This window comes from Pimephales promelas, chromosome 22 (assembly GCF_988280905.1).
Source record: "Pimephales promelas chromosome 22, fPimPro1.hap1.1, whole genome shotgun sequence".
NCBI classification, from domain to species: domain Eukaryota; kingdom Metazoa; phylum Chordata; class Actinopteri; order Cypriniformes; family Leuciscidae; genus Pimephales; species Pimephales promelas.
In genome coordinates this window covers 7,857,019-7,879,440 of record NC_142790.1, presented here as the reverse complement: position 1 = coordinate 7,879,440, position 22,422 = coordinate 7,857,019, and the positions used below count along the sequence as shown (strand labels likewise).

Genomic DNA, 22,422 nt, shown 5'->3' with positions numbered 1-22,422 from the left:
TTCTTGGAGACAGCGCAATGACCTGGTGCCTCCCTGATGATTGATGTGATAAACTGCCGACATATTGTCGGTCCTTACAAGGACATGCTTGTTCTGTAGGAATGGAATCAAATGTCTCAAAGATAGATAAATGGCTCTCAGCTCCAGCACATTGATGTGATCCATGGTCCAAGGGAACACCCACGAGCCTCTGACTGTTCTGCCTTGCCAGACAGCCCCCCAACCTGTCAGAGAAGCATCGGTTGTCACCACCATTCTCCTTGCTGGTATATTCCCCAGAGGAGCCCCTTGATTCAACTTGTTGCTTCTTGTCCATGGACGCAGAGCCTGAACACATTTCCGTGTGACTTTCAGCTTCACTCGCCTGTGTAACTTGGGGTGGAGTTGAAATTTGTTGATCCACCATTGCAATGGTCGTGCTTGGAGCAGCCCCAGAGGCACTACCTTTATTGCTGCCGATATCATCCCCATTAACTTTTGGAACTGTGCCAACTCCATCCGCTTGCCTAAGCGAAAAGATTGTGCCAGGGTGGATAACTGTGTTACCCTCTGTGGGGATAGAGATGCTGTCATTGTTAGGGTGTTCATAGTCTCAGCCTCAGACGTCACGCCCACGGAACGTTGGCTAAACGTCTGATGCATATGGTACACTTAACTGGAAACACTTCAGGAATGTCGAAGTCGTCATCTGATTGGTTGAATTTTATCGGATTTCCGGGGGGCGTCAGTGTCGCGTTTATTTTCGGTCCGCCGGGAAACAAAGCGCAGACGTGTGATTGCGGAAGAAAAACTGTTGTGTTTATATGAGTGGCCTATGTGAGTGACAATGAGCATTTCTCAAGATCAGCTAAACGTAGTTGTATGTCCCCTCCAATCTATTATGGAAGATCAAGTGAAGTACTTAATTGCGAAGGGTATATCAGCTGCGTTTGTGGACAAACATGAAACAGACGCTGACATCGCAGCTGGCCGATTCAGTATTCATATATAGGTCGCGCACACTGGATTATAAGGCACATAAGATACTGCAGAGTCAAACGTTTGACTGGGTTTGCGTTATGCATCCACTAGATGTGCTAAAGGCTAAAGGGAATGTAGCGAGTGCGCGGCGCCGGAGGTGAGGCGTTTATTTAGTAGGCGTGAGCGCACTGGGGCGGGGACGTAACTTACATTCGTGTGACAAAGCGGACATAAGATGGACATGAGCGAGTTCGTGGGTGAATTTAATAACACGGAGCGTTGTTAGCGCCTCCGGTGACTGCTGACTGACTTGTTGCACACCGGTCTGTTGTTGTGGGGACATTTCCACGCCCCGAAACATGACGCTGAACGAAACGAACTGTAATTGGTTGTTTGACATGTCGGTCTAACGGCCTTATGGGCGGGCCTTGACCAAAGAAAGCTGCTATGAATTCCAGACCTTCAGCCGTCAGTCTGAAGGTCTGGCTACGCGAGACTAGGGTGTTCAAAACCAACCCAACAAATACGGTTTCTTGTCGTGGTTTGACATTGCTTTTTTCGTAATTCATGCGGAACCCAAGTTCTTGTATGTGGTTGATAACGGCCTCTGTATCCCTTAGAACCTCGTGATGGCTTGGTGCACATATCAACCAGTTGTCCAAATATGGAAGGATCTTTATGCCTACAGCCTGAAGAGGATGAAGGGCGGCTGACACCACTCTGGTAAATACCCGGGGAGAGAGAGACAGGCCAAAGGGAAGGACGTTGAATTGGTATGCTTGGCCTTGGAAAGCAAAGCGAAGGAACTTCCTGTGATCTAAGATGGGTCGGAGACCTCCATCTTTTTTGGGCACAAGGAAATAGTTCGAATAAAACCCAGTGTGCTGTTCGTTGGGTTGTAGCTGAGTAATTGCCTTCTTCCTTAGAAGGGCCGCTATCTCTTTGGATAAAATTTCTGCCTGGACTGGATTATTGACCACAGTTAAGTGGATACCTGAAAACGAAGGAGGTCGTTGCCGGAACTGGATCCTGTATCCGTTTTTTATCACAGTGAGTACCCAACGATCTGATATTTTCTCCTCCCAGCTGTCCAGGCATAGCTGGGAGCAGATTCCGGCAGCTCCTCCAGGATTGCTACGCAGTACCCCCATAGGGGCCTGAGCCCCTGGGGTTCTGCTTCTTTTGTGGAGCATCTCTTCCTGAAGTACGAGACCGAGACATTTGTGAATGTCGGGGTGCTTGTCTGGCACTTCGACTGTTACCAAACCCCAGAGAATGAGTATTTTGTCTTCCATTAAACTCCCATGATCCTGACCGATTAAAAGCAGGAGGATGAGAGTGTTGATAGCCTCGATATGACTGTCTAGCTGTCCTAGCAGGACCGAACGTGCGTTGCACTGAATCTCTTCTACGTCGCGCTTGTTCTGCTTTGTCAAGCGTCAACTGAGAGTCTGGATGAAACACCCGGCCTGGGGTGACAGGCATGTTAGTCAGTTCTTTCCTGATAGTATCCGGTAAGGAAGTCTGTGCCAACCAAATCTGTCTACGGGAAAGTATCGCAGACGACATAGAGGCCCCAATGTCCCTAGTAAGCTGGGCGTGCGCAACCAGAGCTGCATCGACCAGCCCAATGATGTCCTGATCCTGTGGATTTATAAGTTTCCGTAAAGAGGCCAGAATTATGGCTAAGGCATTACCAGATCGGGCTGCACGTGTGGCCGAGTTGTAGGTTCGACACACTAAATTATCTGTCTTCTCACACTCCTTCCGGGGACATCTTGGGTCATCAGTCACCCGGTCTAAACCCAAGGGTGTTAAAGATGCCATTTCACGCTCCACCGCTGGCATACCTGCCATGCCCGTTTCTGTAGCATATTGTACATTAGCAAAACGTCTACAACCAGCATTGAACTGGGGTGCAGCTTTGGGGTTATTCCAAGCTTTGCTTAACATTTGTGAATAATCCTCAGTAACAGGGATTGAAACAGATGGTTGGGATTGGGCAACCCCAGCCCACACTCCTGGCACCACTGGTGCAGTTGATGTCTCGGCCGATGTTTCCAGGCCTAAAATTCTTGCAGCACTTAGAATTCGGGTAAGAATGTCAGGTTGTGCAACATCCTTATCATTAGCAGAAGACCTGGACTCATCTCCTTGATCTTCCTCACCCATATCCTGATCATCACTACCAAAAAGCGAGCCATGAGCATGGAGAGAAATAGTGTCAGGAATGTTACCTCTTCCTCCCTGATTTGGAGGGATATCATTTTCAGAGACAACAGATGGAGCTGCATGCTGTTGTGCGTTTAAACCAATATTCTGGGGCCTAAAAACATCCATCTTACCAGCCAAATCCCTCAAGGTTGCAAGAATTTGCATCTGAGTATCAGCTTGAAGATCTGAAACCCTTGATCTTCTTCCATCAGAACAGGTAGACCCATCATTAACCTCAACAGGAGAATTTTCCCATCTCCGTTTAAGGGATCGTGCCTCAGCCATTGATGCTGATGCTCCTCTATCATTAGTTGCTTGTTCAAAAAGTCTTGTTCTTTGCACCCTTTCTTGTAGGGACAACTCGGTTGCGGCGGGACATGGTCTCTCAATGTCCTCCAGCAAATGGGCCATACCCAGACATGATGGACACTCCCGGTGTCCGTCCCGAGGATGCATGGTAGCATGACAATAACAACACATAGGTTGACTCATAATTACAATACAACTGCGTACAGCTGTAGCCTAGTAATAATACCTTACCCTGCGTACAGGAGTTTGACAAATGTAATTTTTTATTTATTTTTTTTTAACCAAAAACACCTATCTATACGCGAACGCACAGATTAAAACAGGTGACAGAGTCCCCTCAGCTGCGAACAGCCGATCAGCGGGTAAACAATTAAGCTCCTTTAAAGTGATATGAATAATAGAGCAGAAAAAAATATTTGTATTCTACTCACCACATCCATATGCTTTTAAGCGTCGGAATACAATCCCTACAAAACAAATATTAACATGAATCAAATTCGTAAATTTGTAATGTAAATAAAACCAACCACTCACCTGAATAGTAAGAAAAAGGGAAATAATTACCGCAATCCTCAGGGGCACCAGGCGCCTGCACTTAAAGTGACGGATTGAGTGGGTAAAGATTCCAAATATCCTCGTATACACGCGGATTTTCTCCAAACCGGTCTCAGAAGAGGCGAGAAAGGCAAAGAGGAAGTGTTCGGTTCATCCGGATGTTTTATAGGGAACCAACCACTTGGGGTCAGTCATCTGACATTGTTTGCATTAGGTCTCGAGGAGAGCTAGTAGAATGGCGTCATTCAAGACCAAGGTAAGACCGTGGTGACGGTCTGAGTGAGGTCGAAATAGATCAATTTTCACCATTAAAGTTATGCTCCACTTTTTTTGGGAATAGGCTCATTTTACAACTCCCCCAGAGTTAAACTGTTGAGGTTTACCGTTTTTGAATCCATTTAGCCGATCTCCGGTTCTGGCGGTGCCACTTTTAGCATAGCTTAGCATACATCATTGAAGTGGACAAGACCATTAGCATTTCTCAAAAAAAAAATGACCAAAGAGTTTAGATATTTTTCCTTTTTATAAATTTCAGCCGGCTTAATGATATGATGCAGCACCTGAAAATAGTCCCCTGCTCGGTATTGGCCTATATCTGCACTCATGGGGTCTCATTCATGAAATACTCGTAAATATACGAGTAAATATGAGAGTGATTTGCGCGTAAAGAGACCTTCCCGAAAACTCTTCTCCTGATTCACAAATACTTTACGTCAGATGTGATAGTGAAATATGTGTGTGTGTTAATGAATTCCAATCAGATGTAAATGGGATGCGTGTTAGGGCTGTCAACGAATATTCTAAATTCGAATATATATTCTAATAGTTTTAAAAAATAGAAATTTGAAGGTGAAAATTAATATTCGAATAAAATAAAAAATAAAAAAACACCCGCGCGAGGCTGTCTGCTTTGCGAGTGGGCATGCACGCTGCCTGATTAGGGTTCAGCGACAGGTCACAGGAGTCGCACTGGCACAGCGTCACTCACTGCTGAAAGTTTAGTTGATTATATGGAAGATGGCGGAAAGTGCAGAGCCCAACTTGACCACAGCAGAAAAAGTGATTTTAACCCCCCCAAATCTAAAAAGCCATGTCTGGAAGTACTTTGGATTTTGGTCGGTAGATGGTAAAATTGTGGAGCCGCGAGATAAAGTTGTATGCAAGCTATGTAAGATGCAGTTAGCATACCATTCGACAACTAGCAACATGAGGTCACATCTCGAAAATGTGCACCCAAATGAGCATGGCATAATGTGTGGAACTCCAGCTAAACAGCAGCGTCTTGACACTTATTTTGCACCGCCCGCCACAAACTCGCAGTGGTGGAGGAAGTACTGAATCTCAGTACTTAAGTAAAAGTACAAATACCCAGATAAATATTTACTTTAGTAAAAGTAGAAGTAACACAATGACAACCATACTTAAGTAAAAAGTACTTTGTTTTAAATGTACTTTAAGTATTAAAAGTAAAAGTACTTGCATAACAATTTATTATCTTAATGTCTATTTTCTAATGATTAATAAAACATTTAATTCTAACTCATTCAACCTAATAGCCTACTCCTATAATGATGTTTAATAATGATGGAAAAAAAATGTCACCATTTCTGAAACAAGCTTGCAATTAGGCAATATCATGCTTATCCTTACTATATGTTAATAACTGTTTGGCAGTAAACGCGATTCATTTATGGTGTAATTCTGAACCTCTTGGCTTGCCATAATCCTAACCAAATCAAACATATATTACACACGGTGTGTTTCCTATGCACGTAAAAACAAATTTTCGCGTATGAGTTGCATGATAAACACACTGCGTGTGAGACGCATTTAGTGTGACCGGGTTGATATACTGTATCTATGGCAACCAAACGTCACTGGTGAGACAAACGTGCAACGAACGGACGGTCAGATTACGTTTTGGCAGGGGAAAAACTGATCAGAAAATGTAACGAAAATGTAACAGAAGTTGTAGAAATGTAGTGGAGTAGAAAGTATAATAATTGCTGCAAAATGTAACGAAGTAAAAGTAAAAAGTAGGCACTATTTATTGTACTTAAGTAAAGTAAAGATACGTGAAAAATGTACTTAACCCTTATGTGCTGTTGTGGCTTTTTTCAGCCACTAAGGGGTATTTTTTAGTCTTAATTTGGCCGTAACTTTTTCTTTGTTTCAGCAAATGGAATGATTTTTGGTGACAAATCTTATTTTGACACATATTTTGGGAAAATGCTTTGAAATTTTTCAAAAACTCAACAGTACACTCTGGGCAAATTCACTACCCTTTCGTTATGTTCGTGGCTGAAAAAAGCCACTTCTTTAAACTGCTGTAAAAATGTATCAGATAAATATTTTTTTCAAATTTTTTTGCATAAATCTATTAACCGACCTCAGTCCTGATCAAAACTACTAAATGTTTAAAAAAAATTCAGGATTTTAACTCTTTAATTGCCAAATTCATAAATGATGTCACTGATTTGGGAAAAAAAACACAGAAAATGACTTATTTTCAATATAAAATATGATTGTGGACTGGATTTTTTTTTCACCTTTTATCACAGTCTTGGACATGTCAAAGATTAGAAACAACATTGGTTTTGATGCATTGTTAGTTTTTGTGTAGCATCAGATTTTAACTTTTTCTCCCTCATTTACTGTTCGTGGCTGTTTTTGCCCCATTGACTTCCATTATAACCACATTTTTTGATTGCAAAGCCATGACACCATAAAATCATGCATTTTTGATTGTTGATGGTTTTCCCTGTTGGGAAGAGGTAAAATTTGTAATTTTTACTGTTGATAACCAGGTGGAACCATTTAACCCTTTAGACAGGCCTGTGCAAAAAAAAGCTTAGTTTCTGGCTTTTACATGCAGTTATATGGAGGATAATAGCATATTACAGTGTGTATATGTGTGTGTGGGTGTGCGTGAGTGTGTGAGAGAGTGTGAGAACTCACCTTGATGCGTCTGAGAAAATAAAAATATACACTTCAGCTCTCAAAACTACATGGAGTAAACAAAAACAAAGTAAGTGTATTTATGCATCTGCTGCCTTTTGATGGTGAGAAATGCAGACTAAACAAAAACAAAGCAAGTGGATATAAACGCTTGTCATTTGATGGTGAGAAGAGCAGCAAGCAACATGAGAGAGGACTTGACTTGTAGTGAAGTTTTAGAGATGATTATGCAGTCTGACCCCTCCAGCGAGCTGCAGGAGGTATTGTCTTCTCACTCTGACCGCAGACTCAGGACAGTCAGATCCTGGTTTGGATGTGGCACCCTCATCATCATCTCAAGCTTCCACTGAAGGCGAGGAGGATTCAGATGATCCTGGATCTGGATGGACTGGGAGAATCTTGAGAGGGACATGGTGGCTCTGAAAATCGCACTGCGATCATCCCACAGGCAACGTGTGGACTCCCCTCTGGATCTGTAGACGCTGGCCAAAATCAGTAGCCCCATGTTGGCACAGAGATCTGTGGAGTCCACCCCAGTCCAGTTTCTCATTGTGCGGTGCCCATGGAGGTTGGTCATGCTGACAATGAGGTCAGTCATCTCCTCCGTAAAAAACAGATTGAACACAGAATCCATGTTCTGAACCATTGCGATAGCATTGCGTGTCGGCCCTCGACTCACGCCTCTTGCAGGCTGAAGAAAGGGAATTGTCTCCGCATTGGTGGAAAACCATACTTCACCATTTCTCCCAATCCACCCAGATCCAGGATCCACAGAATCCTCCTGCTTTCAGTGGAAGCTAGAGCTCCACTGAAGGTGAGGAGGATTCAGAGGATCCTGGATCTGTGGACTCCACAGATCTCTGTGCATGGGGCTACTGATTTTGGCCAGCTTCTACAGATCCAGAGGGGAGTCCACACGTTGCCTGTGGGATGATCGCAGTGCGATTTTCAGAACCACCATGTCCCTCTCAAGATTCTCCCAGTCCATCCAGATCCAGGATCATCTGAATCCTCCTCGCCTTCAGTGGAAGCTTGAGATGATGATGAGGGTGCCACATCCAAACCAGGATCTGACTGTCCTGAGTCTGCGGTCAGAGTGAGAAGACAATACCTCCTGCAGCTCGCTGGAGGGGTCAGACTGCATAATCATCTCTAAAATTTTACTACAAGTCAAGCCCTCTCTCATGTTGCTTGCTGCTCTTCTCACCATCAAATGACAAGCGTTTATATCCACTTGCTTTGTTTTTGTTTAGTCTGCATTTCTCACCATCAAAAGGCAGCAGATGCATAAATACACTTACTTTGTTTTTGTTTACTCCATGTAGTTTTGAGAGCTGAAGTGTATATTTTTATTTTCTCAGACGCATCAAGGTGAGTTCTCACACTCTCTCACACACTCACGCACACCCACACACACATACACACTGTAATATGCTATTATACTCCATATAACTGCATGTAAAAGCCAGAAACTAAGCTTTTTTTTGCACAGGCCTGTCTAAAGGGTTAAATGGTTCCACCTGGTTATCAACAGTAAAAATTACAAATTTTACCTCTTCCCAACAGGGAAAACCATCAACAATCAAAAATGCATGATTTTATGGTGTCATGGCTTTGCAATCAAAAAATGTGGTTATAATGGAAGTCAATGGGGCAAAAACAGCCACGAACAGTAAATGAGGGAGAAAAGGTTAAAATCTGATGCTACACAAAAACTAACAATGCATCAAAACCAATGTTGTTTCTAATCTTTGACATGTCCAAGACTGTGATAAAAGGTAAAAAAAAATCCAGTCCACAATCATATTTTATATTGAAAATAAGTCATTTTGTGTTTTTTTCCCCCCCAAATCAGTGACATCATTTATGAATTTGGCAATTAAAGAGTTAAAATCCTGAATTTTTTTAAAAAAATTAGTAGTTTTGATCAGGACTGAGGTCGGTTAATAGATTTATGCAAAAAAAATTGAAAAAAATATTTATCTGATACATTTTTACAGCAGTTTAAAGTAGTGGCTTTTTTCAGCCACGAACATAACGAAAGGGTAGTGAATTTGAACAATGCACAAGGGTTAAGTAAAGTAACAAAGTATTTGTACTTCGTTACATTCCACCACTGCAAACTCGTTGTCTGCACCACGACAAGAGGCCATCACGGAGGAATTAATTTCGTTCATTTGTAATTGGAACAGTCACCCATAGAATTTTATGTGTATAGCAGCACCGTTGACAAAATTAAGGAATCGATCACAGACAAATATATGGCTCTTACCACGGACAGGTGGACATCTCTAGCGACAGCATCCTATGTTACAGCAATGGCCCATTGGATTAATGATGACTGGGAAATGCTTAACAATGTGCTAAAAACAAAAGAGCTAACAGTAAGCCACACTGCAGAGAATGTTGGCGAATGCATTCAAGAGATCTTGGACTTTTTTGGCATAGAAAGGGGATCCGTGATTGCCATCACAACGGACGATGCCACTAATTAAGTCAATGCAGTGGAGAGACATCTTCAAACAGTAAATATACCATGTGTTACACACACAATAAACTTGACTGTGCGTAAAGGGCTCGGGGTCAGAGCCATTGAAATCCCCTTTAGTAGGCTGAAAGTGGCAGCCTCGCATTTCAGCAAATCTTCCGCCGACAGCTACCTCCTTCAGCAGAAACAACAACTTTTGGGATTGAAAACTGAGCAGCTGATTAACGACTGTCCAACGCGATGGAACAGCACATATGAAATGATCTGCCGTGCATCGGAGCAGCAAGCAGCTGTGTCTGTTGTCATCTTCGAGAAAAAACTGTCACGAATGGAGCTGACCACAAGCGAATGGTCCCTAATGGAAAAGGTGAGCATAGTGTATGAAATATTTACCATAATAGACTGGACAAATACAAAACTGTCCTAATATATTTTTTAAGGTAGAATGGTGGCCCTAATTTACTTTGCGTTAATGTTAATCAGCTGAACAAATGCAAACCGGGCCTAATATCAACGCATTATATTTACTTATTTATCGCAGGTGCAAGAGGTCCTTAAACCATTTAAAGTGGCAACCGAAGCACTTTCAACTGACAAATCCAACAGCGTCGGCTGTACTGCCTTTAATACATGTTCTGCTCGCTCAACTTAACAAGCAAACGCCAGACGAACCAGAACCACCTGCATTGTCAGAGATGAAGACAGATCGTCACAGATCTGGAGAAGCGTTGAAGAGAGGAAAAGGGCGCATTTATGCTGCTTAACAAAGCGAGTTACCTGGATCCGCGCTTTCATCGCCTCGTTCATTTGAAAGATGAGCAGAGACGGCAGGTGCAAGTGGCTATACTGGATGAGATAAGAGAAGTGAGTGTGACAGGAGGCACAGGCAGTGACGCCGCTGCCGGACAGACACGTGATCGGCAGCCCGTGGAGAAAACTGCGTTATCTGCTATGGGGTGTCTCTTTGGAGACACGTATTGCGCAGACAGCCCAGACCAGGACATCAGTTTGCTGCTTCAAAAAGAGATGTTGATGTATGAACAAGAATCTCCAATACCTGCTCAACAAAATCCACTCATGTGGTGGAAAACTTTGGGCTCTGGGAGATACCCTCACATCGCCCAGATGGCAAAGAAATATCTTTCCATCCCCGGATCCTCAGTGCGCTCTGAACGGGTCTTCCTCTGCAGGGAATATAGTAAATAAAAAGAGATCAGCACTGGCCCCTTCAAATGTGGACTGTCTTGTGTTTTTGGCAAATAACCTGTAGACCTGATGGGGATTTTAGATAGTGCGCACTAAAAAGTGGAATAAATTGGCGTCATTTTTTTTCCCTTTTTTTTTTTTTCAAGCACCAATAATGTAAGTAGCTTTTTTCGTTTTTAATAGCACTTTATTTTTTATGAACCTCAGGGTAAAGGCGTTGTCACATTTCTCGGATTTGTGTGCCTCATTTTATTTAACTTTAAACAGAAACAGCCTGTACTGACTAATTAGATACTAGGCCTATTGCGTTCGAGAGTGAGGTTTGCAGTCTTGGCCGTTATTTTGTTTTACTTGATATTAGGGCTGGGAAATAAATATAGATTTGTCTATTAATCGATTCTCATTTTTACAAACCGATATTGATTCTTAAATCTCAAGAATCGATTAGTCATCCTGTTTCATTTGAATGAATGGAACATTGTATCGTGGCTGCGCGCAATCCAAAAAATAAATAAATAAATAAATCGCAATAATCTTTGTCGTTTGTTACTATTGATATGAAACAAAGTCTCAAATTTCAAATTACATCCATTATCTTTAGAAATTCAAAAACATAAATAACGTTAAATGGCGCTGTGGCATGAGATCGCTCTGGCGCAGCTCAAGAGAAGCAGCAGTGCTGATCTCTCTTCAGGCTTAATAATACCAGTTACAGCGCGAAATGCACTTGAATGAGCATCTGAAAGTGTGTTAAAAGATAGAGTACAACTTATCGAATCCGTATCTTGTCACATTGATTCGCTCAATCAGCATTTCAACCGAGGAAAGACGTCAGTTAAACAGCTTGTAATCAATGTCATGCATTGTCATATTTACATCAGAAAACCCAAATAAACTCAGTCAGCTAGAAAAAAATAACTCTAGAGAGGAGCATTTTGCTAAATATATACACCATATTACATGTGCATTATAATCTTAATGTTCTTCAATATTTAATGCATATTTGAATAAATCTGGCAAGTGTTTTATGACCGCCACCATTTAAATGTTTATATTTCATATAATCTTATTATTATAAAAATTAATAAAAGTGTAATTTAAGTGTTTGTATAGCTACAAAAAAGTTCATTATTACCTTCATATTAGGCTAATAAAGCCTAGTAGGCTACAACTAGACTCCCATAGTTTAGCATTAGTTGAGAGATTTGATTTCCTTGAGAAAATTTGACATTTATTGTAACTGATATCCAAAATAATCAATATTAAATCGATTCGAATCGAAATCGAATCGAATTGTGAAATTTGTGTCAATACCCAGCCCTACTTGATATTGTCTTTTTTTCTTTATCAGCCTAATCGTTCTAAAAGATTCTGATATAAAATAACCAATATTAATATTAGGGATGGGCATTTTTGTCAATTTTATTTATTTCCAGTACTGATAGATTTAAAAAAAATGATTACTCGGGTGAGACTTGTGTGGGGATTGGGCGTGTCTATCATGGCGATAATGACGATATTTAATTTAAAACACTGGTGCAAAACTTTGTTGACATAGAAATGACATGCAAATATGTCTATCAAAATAATAATAATATATTTTAAAATATGGAAACTAGAAAAATACCTGCTAAATTATCAAATTATCTAAAAGTATTAGCAGTTGAATTAGGTGAAACTGAAGAGTAAACTATACACCAGTAATAAACCCAGTGATTTATCGGTCAATCACATTGTTTCTCTTAGTAGGATGAAAATGATTTACAGGGTTCGTACATTTTGAAAAAAACCTGGAAAAGTTATGGAATTTGAAAAATGCAAATTCCAGGCCTGGAAAGGTTTTGGAAAAATAAAAAGACCCACATAGTTTTGGAAAAGTCCTTGAATTTTATTTTTTTAATTCATTTTTAACTCTGCATAATATGTGATTAATACAAAAACTGTTTAATAAAAAAAAAAAATTGCGTTGTCTTAACGTCCTGAAATTCGGGCGGCATAACGTTCAGTTCACTTCCGACTCACCTAACGAATTCGGTGCTAACGGCTAGAATACTGCCATTTTTGCTGGATCAGGTAACTTATCGATCAGATGAGGCTGATTAAAATCCCGTGTGGGTAGGCTACTATTCTGTGTTAAGTCATTAAATTCAAGATCACGTAACTTTTCCCTCCTCTGCAGCTGTCAGTCATTCTCCATCAGTGTTCAAACAGCGCGTCGCGTTCGGATCATGGTTCGGATACAGTCAATGATGGTGAAACTATGTTCAAGATGATTCAATGTTAATACTATTATACTTGATCTGTAGATAAAAGTCTATGGTTTCGAATAAAGAAACTTTATCTATTATCTTGCTGGACTTAATCATGTTACTTTCTACCGGGTGTCGGACACTGTGTGAGTCAGAGCACTATAATTGTTCTTCACGCACACAGTAACTGATATTTAAAACTGTTAAAAGAAAAGGCTCAATAAACGATTGCATAGATATATACTGTATAATACCCGTCACTGTCCAGTGCCCATCAATATGTATTTCCTTTGTCCAGTGCCCATCAATATGTATTTTTTTCCTTATTGTGCTTTGAACTTCTCAATGAATGTGGACTCGACGCGCTGCGTGCTATAACTCCATGTGGCTTCAAGCGCATCATTCTGCGCTCGTGATGTGCATAAGCGCTTTGTGCCGCACTGTATTGGAGTCTGTCATATCATAATGCAGTGATGCAATGAAAGCTAATTAATAGCCTTTCTTGTTCTGTCCTATCTATCTATCATATGTTGCTGCCTCATTAAACACCTGTGCTATACATTTAAAACATGACTCAATTTTATAGTAGCCTTGGCTATATCTAAAATAATAATCTTTTGATTTTTGTCACGGAATCTTGTTTTTCATGAATGTATTTTACAACAATACAAAGAGCAATGTGTATTATTCACTAATCTAGTTTATGATAGCATTTGTCATAGATTATGATAATATATTTTTTTGGATTTGTTGTTTATCTTTATAATGAAGTTGTCTGTATTAAGTAGATTGTGATTAACACAAACAAGAGTGATTATTAGTTCAACACAGAGTTATAGAAATTCTATTTGATTAAAAAAAAAACTGCGCTGGTATCGGTCGATACTCAGAATTTTTGGGATCGGATCGATTCTGAAAAAGATGCTATCGGTGCATCCCAATGTAACATTTACTATGTTCACTTACTATTACTAAGATAATTAATATCTTTATATTGGGAGATCAGCGCCAGCTAGCATGCTAAAGACGCCAGGCAGTACGGTCACTCGCAGACTTTTTCAGGAATACATAGCAGGGCTCCAGACTAACTTTTTTCACCTCCGTCCTGAAACCGTCCTGAATGACAATTTGAACCGTCCTAAAGTGAATGTCAACCGTCCCAAAATAAAAATGTTGTTTCTGTACCTGCTGTTATCATCCCTAGCTGTTAGTTAACTAAAACAATTCAGATGACTATATTGGGTTTAGTTCAACTGTAATGCATTAATTTAGAACTTAGAATTTCTCTAAAATTTCCAAACCTACATACTTGCAGAGAAAAAAAAATCTATTAAGCAGTTAATATGAATGATTTTAAAGTTTGAACATGCAATACAGATACAGATAAAGATACTAATAAAGAGAAAAGTTTTTGAAGGTCTAACACTATATTCATAGACAGAAACTGAATAAAGTAATCAAATGGAAAATAACACTGGATATTATTTTAGTCCAGAATAAATTAAATAGGCCTACATAGGCTATCAATCCTGATCGCTTTAACTTCCTTAAACTTGTTGTTTTGACGACAAAATTTGACCGACAGATATATGGTTGCTGTCTCTTTAAGAGCTAGGGCACGGATACTGTGTTCATTATACTGGCATGCGTTTTATGCTTATTAAAGACAAAACCGACTATATTTAGACTATTGTACTCCCGAAGACTGAAATTGACACAGTTTTGAGTGTTAAATGCAATATAATCCGTGAAAAATAACTTTTGTTACTGGCCAGCTGTTCTTGAGGCGGATTTTCTATGAATGTCCGCATAGTCATCCCAGAGAGCGCGCGAGCACTGATTAGTTTAAAATCGCCTGAATGTTTAAAGGTGCATTGCGCAACATTTCATGTTAAAAATAGCCGTTTTCTAACCCATACATGCTTAAACAATCGCCTGATGAGCTGAATGAGCCCTTCTCTGATCACTGAGATCGCCTCTATAATCCTGTACAGTGAAATATATAAGAGGGATTCGGGCTCGAATCTGAGACTGGGCGTGACGTCATGTGCGTTCATGCTCGCCTGGCTATGTCTGGCAGGTTCGTGTAGCTATTCGCCGCCGTTCTCCGTATCAGAGAAGACAACTCGAGCGACACAACTCTAGTCAGCTTTCCACAAAAGTAGACGATGGATTCAAAGGGGCTGTTTACACCTGGTCACTTCAGGTGTTTTCTGTGATCGGATGGCTATTCGATCGTGAAAAGACCAGGGTGTAAATGCCCTCCGAAACGCGTTAGAGACGGATGAATCCGATCGCTCAAACCACTTGAGGACGTGGTCTGGGCCGCATTCCAGACGAAACTGGACAAGTGTAAATGCATCTGGTTGTTGAAACCAAGCTATATGTCATGTTATTTTAGTCATATGTCGACGCGCATCACCTCAGATGAGCAGCTGAGCAAGCCAGCGCGCCGCAATCTATCGCAAATCAAAGTGAAAGTAAGTCGCAGACGCTTAACACTACCATCTTCATTAAAAGTAAAGAAATGAATTGATCTTACCAGGCCTGTTGCCGATCTCTCTTATTGCTGTCTTTGCTGATTTTGAAATTAGCCGATGATTAATAAAATCCAGCTCATATCTGTTGCTTTCGGTGACGTGCACTTCATATCTGTATATGGCGCGGAAAGAGACCGGCTTGTAGTTCATTACAAACCCCAATGCAAACTCCGCGTGAGACAAAGAAAATAAAACTTCAGTCTGTCCAGTGCCAGGCGTCGGAATAAGACGAGAGTCAACATCGGGAAGGCTTTCAACAAACGGAGAGATCTCCGGTCTGCTCTAGGGCTCAAACGGGTCCTATACAAAGTGATAACTGAATGTGTTTCCATAATAATTCAATCATAAGTGGATACAGTAAGCACAGGGAGATAGATGGAAACAAAAACCGAAGTTTTCTACTACCCCCGTTTCCCCCTCTCACACACATAAGTGTGTAATTTACTCGAATGCCTTTCCTTTCATATATTTTAAATGACTTGCAGATTAATTACTGTATTACCTCATTATGACTGTAGCAAAAGATGTGTGCCGCACAGTGTGCGGCTGATGCTCCTTAGGTTATGAACAGCTCGTGCAAACGTGCGTGTGTGTGTGTTCCTCCATGAACGCGCACAGCTCTGGTTGCAGTTTCGCTTGTCGCCAGAGGGGGCGTAGTTCTGCAAAAACGCAGAGACTTGCGTTTAGCTCCTTTAAACTGGTAAGACTTAAAAAGACGTGCAAATGGTAAACTTCATTCACGATGCACTGCTTGCCCGATTGTGCGAGTGAATATTCCGTCATGTCCCACTCCTGAACGCGAGTGTGTATTCTCGCAGCAGTGACTGATGCTTGCCTTCCACAACATTTTGAGAGAAGAGAAGACGCGCTGAACACTCGCGCTGACCGCCTCGCGCTGACCGCCGACACACCGCTGAACACCCGCGCTGTTTGTGAAATTGCGTCTGGCATTTTATAATCTTTGTGGATTACGATTGCGGGAATATCCCGCATTATAATTAGGAGACCTGTGTGGAATGATTAGAATTATGCGCAATACCCGCGCCGAAATTCGAGCCCTGTGAACTCCCATGCAAAATGTCTTTCGTCCTGTAGGCGTCCTGGAGAATATTTCTGTTCGTCCTAAACACATTTTCTATCGTCCCCAGGACGATAGGACGCCGTTAGTCTCGAGCCCTGCATAGTCATGGAAATGTGCCGAAAAGTCATGGAAAAGTATTGGTTAAAATGTGTATGAACCCTGGATTTAAACTTTGCTTAAATTATATAGAAAGCAAAGAAAGCACGTTCCTTTACAATCACTGGAGCTGTCAATCAAACTGCTGTGCTGAAGCTATCAAACAGTGTGAGTTTATCAGTGACTGGGTTCTGGACTGTCATCAAAACTCCCGTTAGAATCAACAAATCTCTTATTTACATTGTTTTCACTATTAGTTATGATGAAATCAAATCATTCATTAGTGTGCAGAAATCAATTTACAATGAAGAGATCACTGCATTCATTCGTTCAATATGTCGGTGATTGGCTACAATGCTCATCGCTGCAACCTTTCATGCCACAATCTAAATATAATGCTATAGTCAACCCTTTTCATGATTAGTTAAAGGGATACTCCACTTTTTTTTTTTTTCTCAGATTAAACTGTTATTCCCTTAACTAAGACGAGTTGATGCGTACCTTAACAAAGCAGCGACCAAACACCTCCACATTTTCCCTATTTAAATACAGTTACACGAGTAGAGAAACTCGACCAAGAATGGTGACACAAAATAAAACATTGCACTTTCCTAAGTGTGTAAAGTGGATAACTATAATGTATGGCGGAATACCACAGCAAGTGCTTGGGAGCACTTCGACTCTGCGCCGTATATCACTCGTGAAAAATCGAGTGAAAACCTGAAGCACAAAGAAATCTATTACAGTAGTGTTCTCATTATAATGTTATACATATGATATATTGATGGCGCTGCACATTTTGCACTTAACTGTATTTTCGTTATTAAAGTAATTCCATGGCATAGTGTCAATTTTTTTGCCGGTCTGGATTGCATGCTGTCCTAACGCTAACCAATCAGACATTAGGAACCACCTAAAATGCTGTAAAAGCCTATCAGAAAAATCTGAGTACTTGTGCACATCCCTAATAAATGTTAATGTTAATAAGGTGACTAACTTTTGCATTATCTCTGAGATTATTAGTTATGCATTACATGTTATTCTCAGCTGTTTCTTGCCATATTTGTCTCACAGTATGAATCTACGGGAAGTGCTGAAAAAGTATGGTAAAGACGTGGGGCTACACATCAAGGCAGTGCGTTCCTACAGTCAGCAGCTCTTTTTGGCCCTCAAACTACTGAAACGCTGCAACATCCTCCATGCTGACATCAAACCAGACAACATACTGGTTAGCATCATTTTTATGGCCCCTGACTCCAAAGACCTCATTCTTTCATTCACTCACTCACTCACTCAACTCTGTCTGCAGGTGAACGAGTCGAAGACAATTCTTAAACTCTGTGATTTCGGCTCTGCATCCCATGTTGCCGACAATGAAATCACTCCCTACCTAGTCAGCAGATTCTACAGGGCACCTGAAATTGGTAAGTTCCACTGTAATATTGTGATTGCAGCAGAACATGTGAACCATTTCTGTTTGGACCTAGTAATTGGATCTAACTTCTCTCTTCCTTACTAGTCATTGGTAAACCATATGATTATGGCATTGATATGTGGTCAGTCGGCTGTACCCTGTATGAGCTGTACGCAGGGAAGATCTTGTTCCCTGGTGGATCCAACAACCACATGCTGAAACTGGCCATGGATTTGAAGGGCAAGATGCCAAACAAGGTACTTTACACTGAGAGCCCAGTTTTTCATAACTATAAAAAAAGAGAAAGAGGTTATCCTACTGCTCATAAAACATTCAGTACTAGAGATATAATTAGTTTAGATGGAAAGCATCTCATGCTGAGTAGCTGAAGTCATTACTGTAGCCATACCTATTAGGGCTGTCAAAATTGCTCAAAAATTACGTTAGAATATTCCCTCAAAAAAACACGCATATATTCGAACTATTCGAATATCTGGTTGCGCATTTTTTCAATGACGCGCATTACGTCAATAACAGGACAAATTAATACAAAGAGACATAACTACTTGTATAGGTAGTTTATTTAATTGTAAACATATTAAACAACGTATTACCTACACCAAAAAGTAAAACAAAATAACGGCCAAGACTGCAAACCTCACTATCGAGCGCAATAGGCCTAGTATCTAATTAGTCAGTACAGGCTGTTTCTGTTTAAAGTTAAATAAAATGAGGCACACAATTCACACAGTTGGCACACAAATGTGACAACACCTTTACCCTGAGGTTCATAAAAAATAAAGTGCTATTAAAAGCGAAAAAAGCTACTTACATTATTGGTGCTTGAAGGAAAAAAAAAGGGGAAAAAAATGACGGCAATTTATTCCACTTTAGTGCGCACTGTCTAAAATCCCCATCAGGTCTACAGGTTATTTGCCAAAAACACAAGACAGTCCACATTTGAAGGGGCCAGTGCTGATCTCTTTTTATTTACTATATTCCCTACGGAGGAAAAGACCCGTTCAGAGCGCACTGAGGATCCGGGGATGGAAAGATATTTCTTTGCCATCTGGGCGATGTGAGGGTATCTCCCAGAGCCCAAAGTTTTCCACCACATGAGAGGATTTTGTTGAGCAGGTATTGGAGATTCTTGTTCATACATCAACATCTCTTTTTGAAGCAGCAAACTGATGTCCTGGTCTGGGCTGTCTGCGCAATACGTGTCTCCGAAGAGACATCCCATAGCAGATAACGCAGTTTTCTCCGCGGGCTGCCGATTACGTGTCTGTCCGGCAGCGGCCTCACTGCCTGTGCCTCCTGTCACATTCACTTCTCTCATCTCGTCCAGTATAGCCACCTGCACCTGCCGTCTCTGCTCATCTTTCAAATGAACGAGGCGATGAAAGCGTGGATCCAGGTAACTCGCTTTGTTAAGCAGCATAAATGCGCCCTTTTCCTCTCTAAAGCTTCTCCAGATCTGTGACGATCTTTGTCTTCATCTCTGACAATGCAGGTGGTTCTGGTTCGTCTGGCGTTCGCTTGTTAAGTTGAGCGAGCAGAACATGTATTAAAGGCAGTACAGCCGACGCTTTTGCATATTTGTCAGTTGAAAGTACTTTGGTTGCCACTTTAAATGGTTTAAGGACCTCTTGCACCTGCGATAAATAAGTAAATATAATGCGTTGATATTAGGCCCGGTTTGCATTTGTTCAGCTGATTAACATTAACGCAAAGTAAATTAGGGCCATCATTCTACCTTAAATATATTAGGACAGTTTTGTATTTGTCCAGTCTATTATGGTAAATATTTCATACACTATGCTCACCTTTTCCATTAGGGACCATTCGCTTGTGGTCAGCTCCATTCTTGACAGTTTTTTCTCGAAGATGACCGCAGACACAGCTGCTTGCTGCACGGCAGATCATTTCATATGTGCTGTTCCATCGCGTTGGAGAGTCGTTAATCAGCTTCTCAGTTTTCAATCCCAAAAGTTGTTGTTTCTGCTGAAGGAGGTAGCTGTCGGCGGAAGATTTGCTGAAATGCGAGGCCGCCACTTTCAGCCTACTAAAGGGGATTTCAATGGCTCTGACCCCGAGCCCTTTACGCACAGTCAAGTTTATTGTGTGTGCAACACATGGTATATTTACTGTTTGAAGATGTCTCTCCACTGCATTGACGTAATTAGTGGCATTGTCCGTTGTGATGGCAATCACGGATCCCCTTTCTATGCCAAAAAAGTCCAAGATCTCTTGAATACATTCGCCAACATTCTCTGCTGTGTGGCTTACTGTTAGCTCTTTTGTTTTTAGCACATTGTTAAGCATTTCCCAGTCATCATTAATCCAATGGGCCTTTGCTGTAACATAGGATGCTGTTGCTAGAGATGTCCACCGGTCCGTGGTAAGAGCCACATATTTGTCTTTGATCGATTCCTTTATTTTGTCAACGGTGCTGCTATACACTTCTAAAATTCTATGGGTGACTGTTCCACGGCTAGGGATACGGTACCTCGGTTCCATTGATTGACAGAACTCGCTGAAGCCTGCCCCATCCACGACACTGATCGGTCTCATGTCCTTACATATAATCAACTGAACTTTCAGCAGTGAGTGATGCTGTGCCAGTGAGACTCCTGTGACCTGTCGCTGAACCCTAATCAGGCAGCGTGCACGCCCACTCGCAAAGCAGACAGCCGGGCGCGGGCGTTTTTTTTTTTTTAATTCGAATATTAATTTTCCCCTTCAAATTCCTATTTTTTAAAACTATTCGAGTATATATTCGAATTTAGAATATTCGTTGACAGCCCTAATACCTATTAACTCTTTCCCCTCCATTGACGGATTTTTCCAGCAATCCATGCAGGGCTTAAATTATTCCGGCACCGTGCCGGATCTCCGGTGTGTAGTCGTGAGGAAAAATTGAAAATTGATTTCACCTACCAATCATATTGATTTCACCTACCAATCATAGAGAGGATTGCAGCTCTAACTAACGTCAGAAGCAGAGCAGATCCTCACAACTAGTGATGGGATTTATGGCTCTTTGAGGGGATCCGGATCTTGGCGATCCGTTCCTTTCAAAGAGTCAATTCAAGTCACATTTATTTATATAGCGCTTTTCACAATACAGATTGTATCAAAGCAGCTTCACAGTGATAACATGAAAGTAGTACAACACAGATCAACAACATTGCTAAACACTAAATAACCCCAACTGAGCAAGCTCAAAGCAAGCCAAAAGCAAGGCGACAGTGGCAAGTGGCAAGAGCTGTGGCAAGTGGCAAGGCGACAGTGGCAGTGGCAAGAGCTGTTCAAAAGAATGGCTCTTTTGGCTCTTTATAAATATTTAGTATAATCACTGGGAGGAATGATGAGGTGAGATTTGTAGTCAAATAATTAAAACTCAGATATCACACATCAATATTTGAGTTTGAATTATTCTGAAATATTGATTATTACCTCATTTGTCATGTGTGTGGACTATTCCATAGGGTTGCACAACATCCCTCTGCTTAGAAAGTGACATCACTATTTTGGATTTACCTTTAGTATAAGGTGTGTGTATGTGTAAAGCTGTTGACTTATGTTATTCATCCAATACCACAAGAACATTTTGATAAAAAAAAACAAATATTTAAAGTTGTAAATCCAATAACATGAACACAAAATGCAATGTAAATAAATACAAGCAGTTCCTTTACTTTTTTTTTTTTAAACTGGAGTAACCATGTGATGGCAGCGTGCACAAGTTTTGGCTCTGCTCCCAGTGATGTTACGTAGGGTTATAAAAGATAACGTAAGAGTAAAAGATGCATGCCCTTGCACAACTATCACAACTATCACCCCTGCGCTGGGTGCGCGGAGGTAATTTGTGTGCATCGGTGTAAAACACGCATAGGAAAAAAAGAACGACAGAAAGAACGGCTCCCCTCCCGCCGCGACTCGGCTCCCATCGTTCATGTTTATGAGCCGTTCAAAAGAATCGGTTCGTTCGCGAACGTCACAACTCTACTTACAACACTGTGATTTGAGATCCATACGTCACAGTGTCATCGGTGAAAGCATGTACTGCAAGTTCATAAAGTAGGGCCCTGTGATTTCCACGATCACGGAATAGCGAATGGAATTGGCCAATTAACGCAGAATATTGTGTTAATGTGGAATTTCGTGGAATTTTACATATTTGGTTTGAAATTCTGTTTTTGTGTGGGAGAAGAACGTATGTCTGGTGAAAATGCAGACCAGGGGAAGCAAATCTGGGCGACCCAAACCCTTCAACCCGTCATTTCAGCTGCAATGACGAAATCAAAACAATGAAAGCATGGCGAAGCGGCTCTCCACGGCTCTCCTTT

At 41.1% G+C, this 22,422-nt stretch overlaps 1 protein-coding gene across 2 annotated transcripts in view; it reads left to right on the top strand.

Moving 5' to 3' along the window:
- prpf4bb (pre-mRNA processing factor 4Bb) overlaps window positions 1–22,422 on the top strand; it is a 60,711-nt gene that overhangs the window by 24,828 nt on the left and 13,461 nt on the right. The window contains exons 11-14 of one of the 2 annotated variants that reach the window (XR_016149381.1): window positions 17,731–17,884; window positions 17,966–18,080; window positions 18,176–18,327; window positions 19,254–19,487. Coding sequence is in view for 1 of the 2 variants with exons in the window: in XM_039666426.2 (XP_039522360.1) it covers window positions 17,731–17,884; window positions 17,966–18,080; window positions 18,176–18,327 (421 nt within the window). In the remaining variant the exon portion in view is untranslated. The remainder of the gene's footprint in view (window positions 1–17,730; window positions 17,885–17,965; window positions 18,081–18,175; window positions 18,328–19,253; window positions 19,488–22,422) is intronic. The other variant, XM_039666426.2, reaches the window with a different exon arrangement.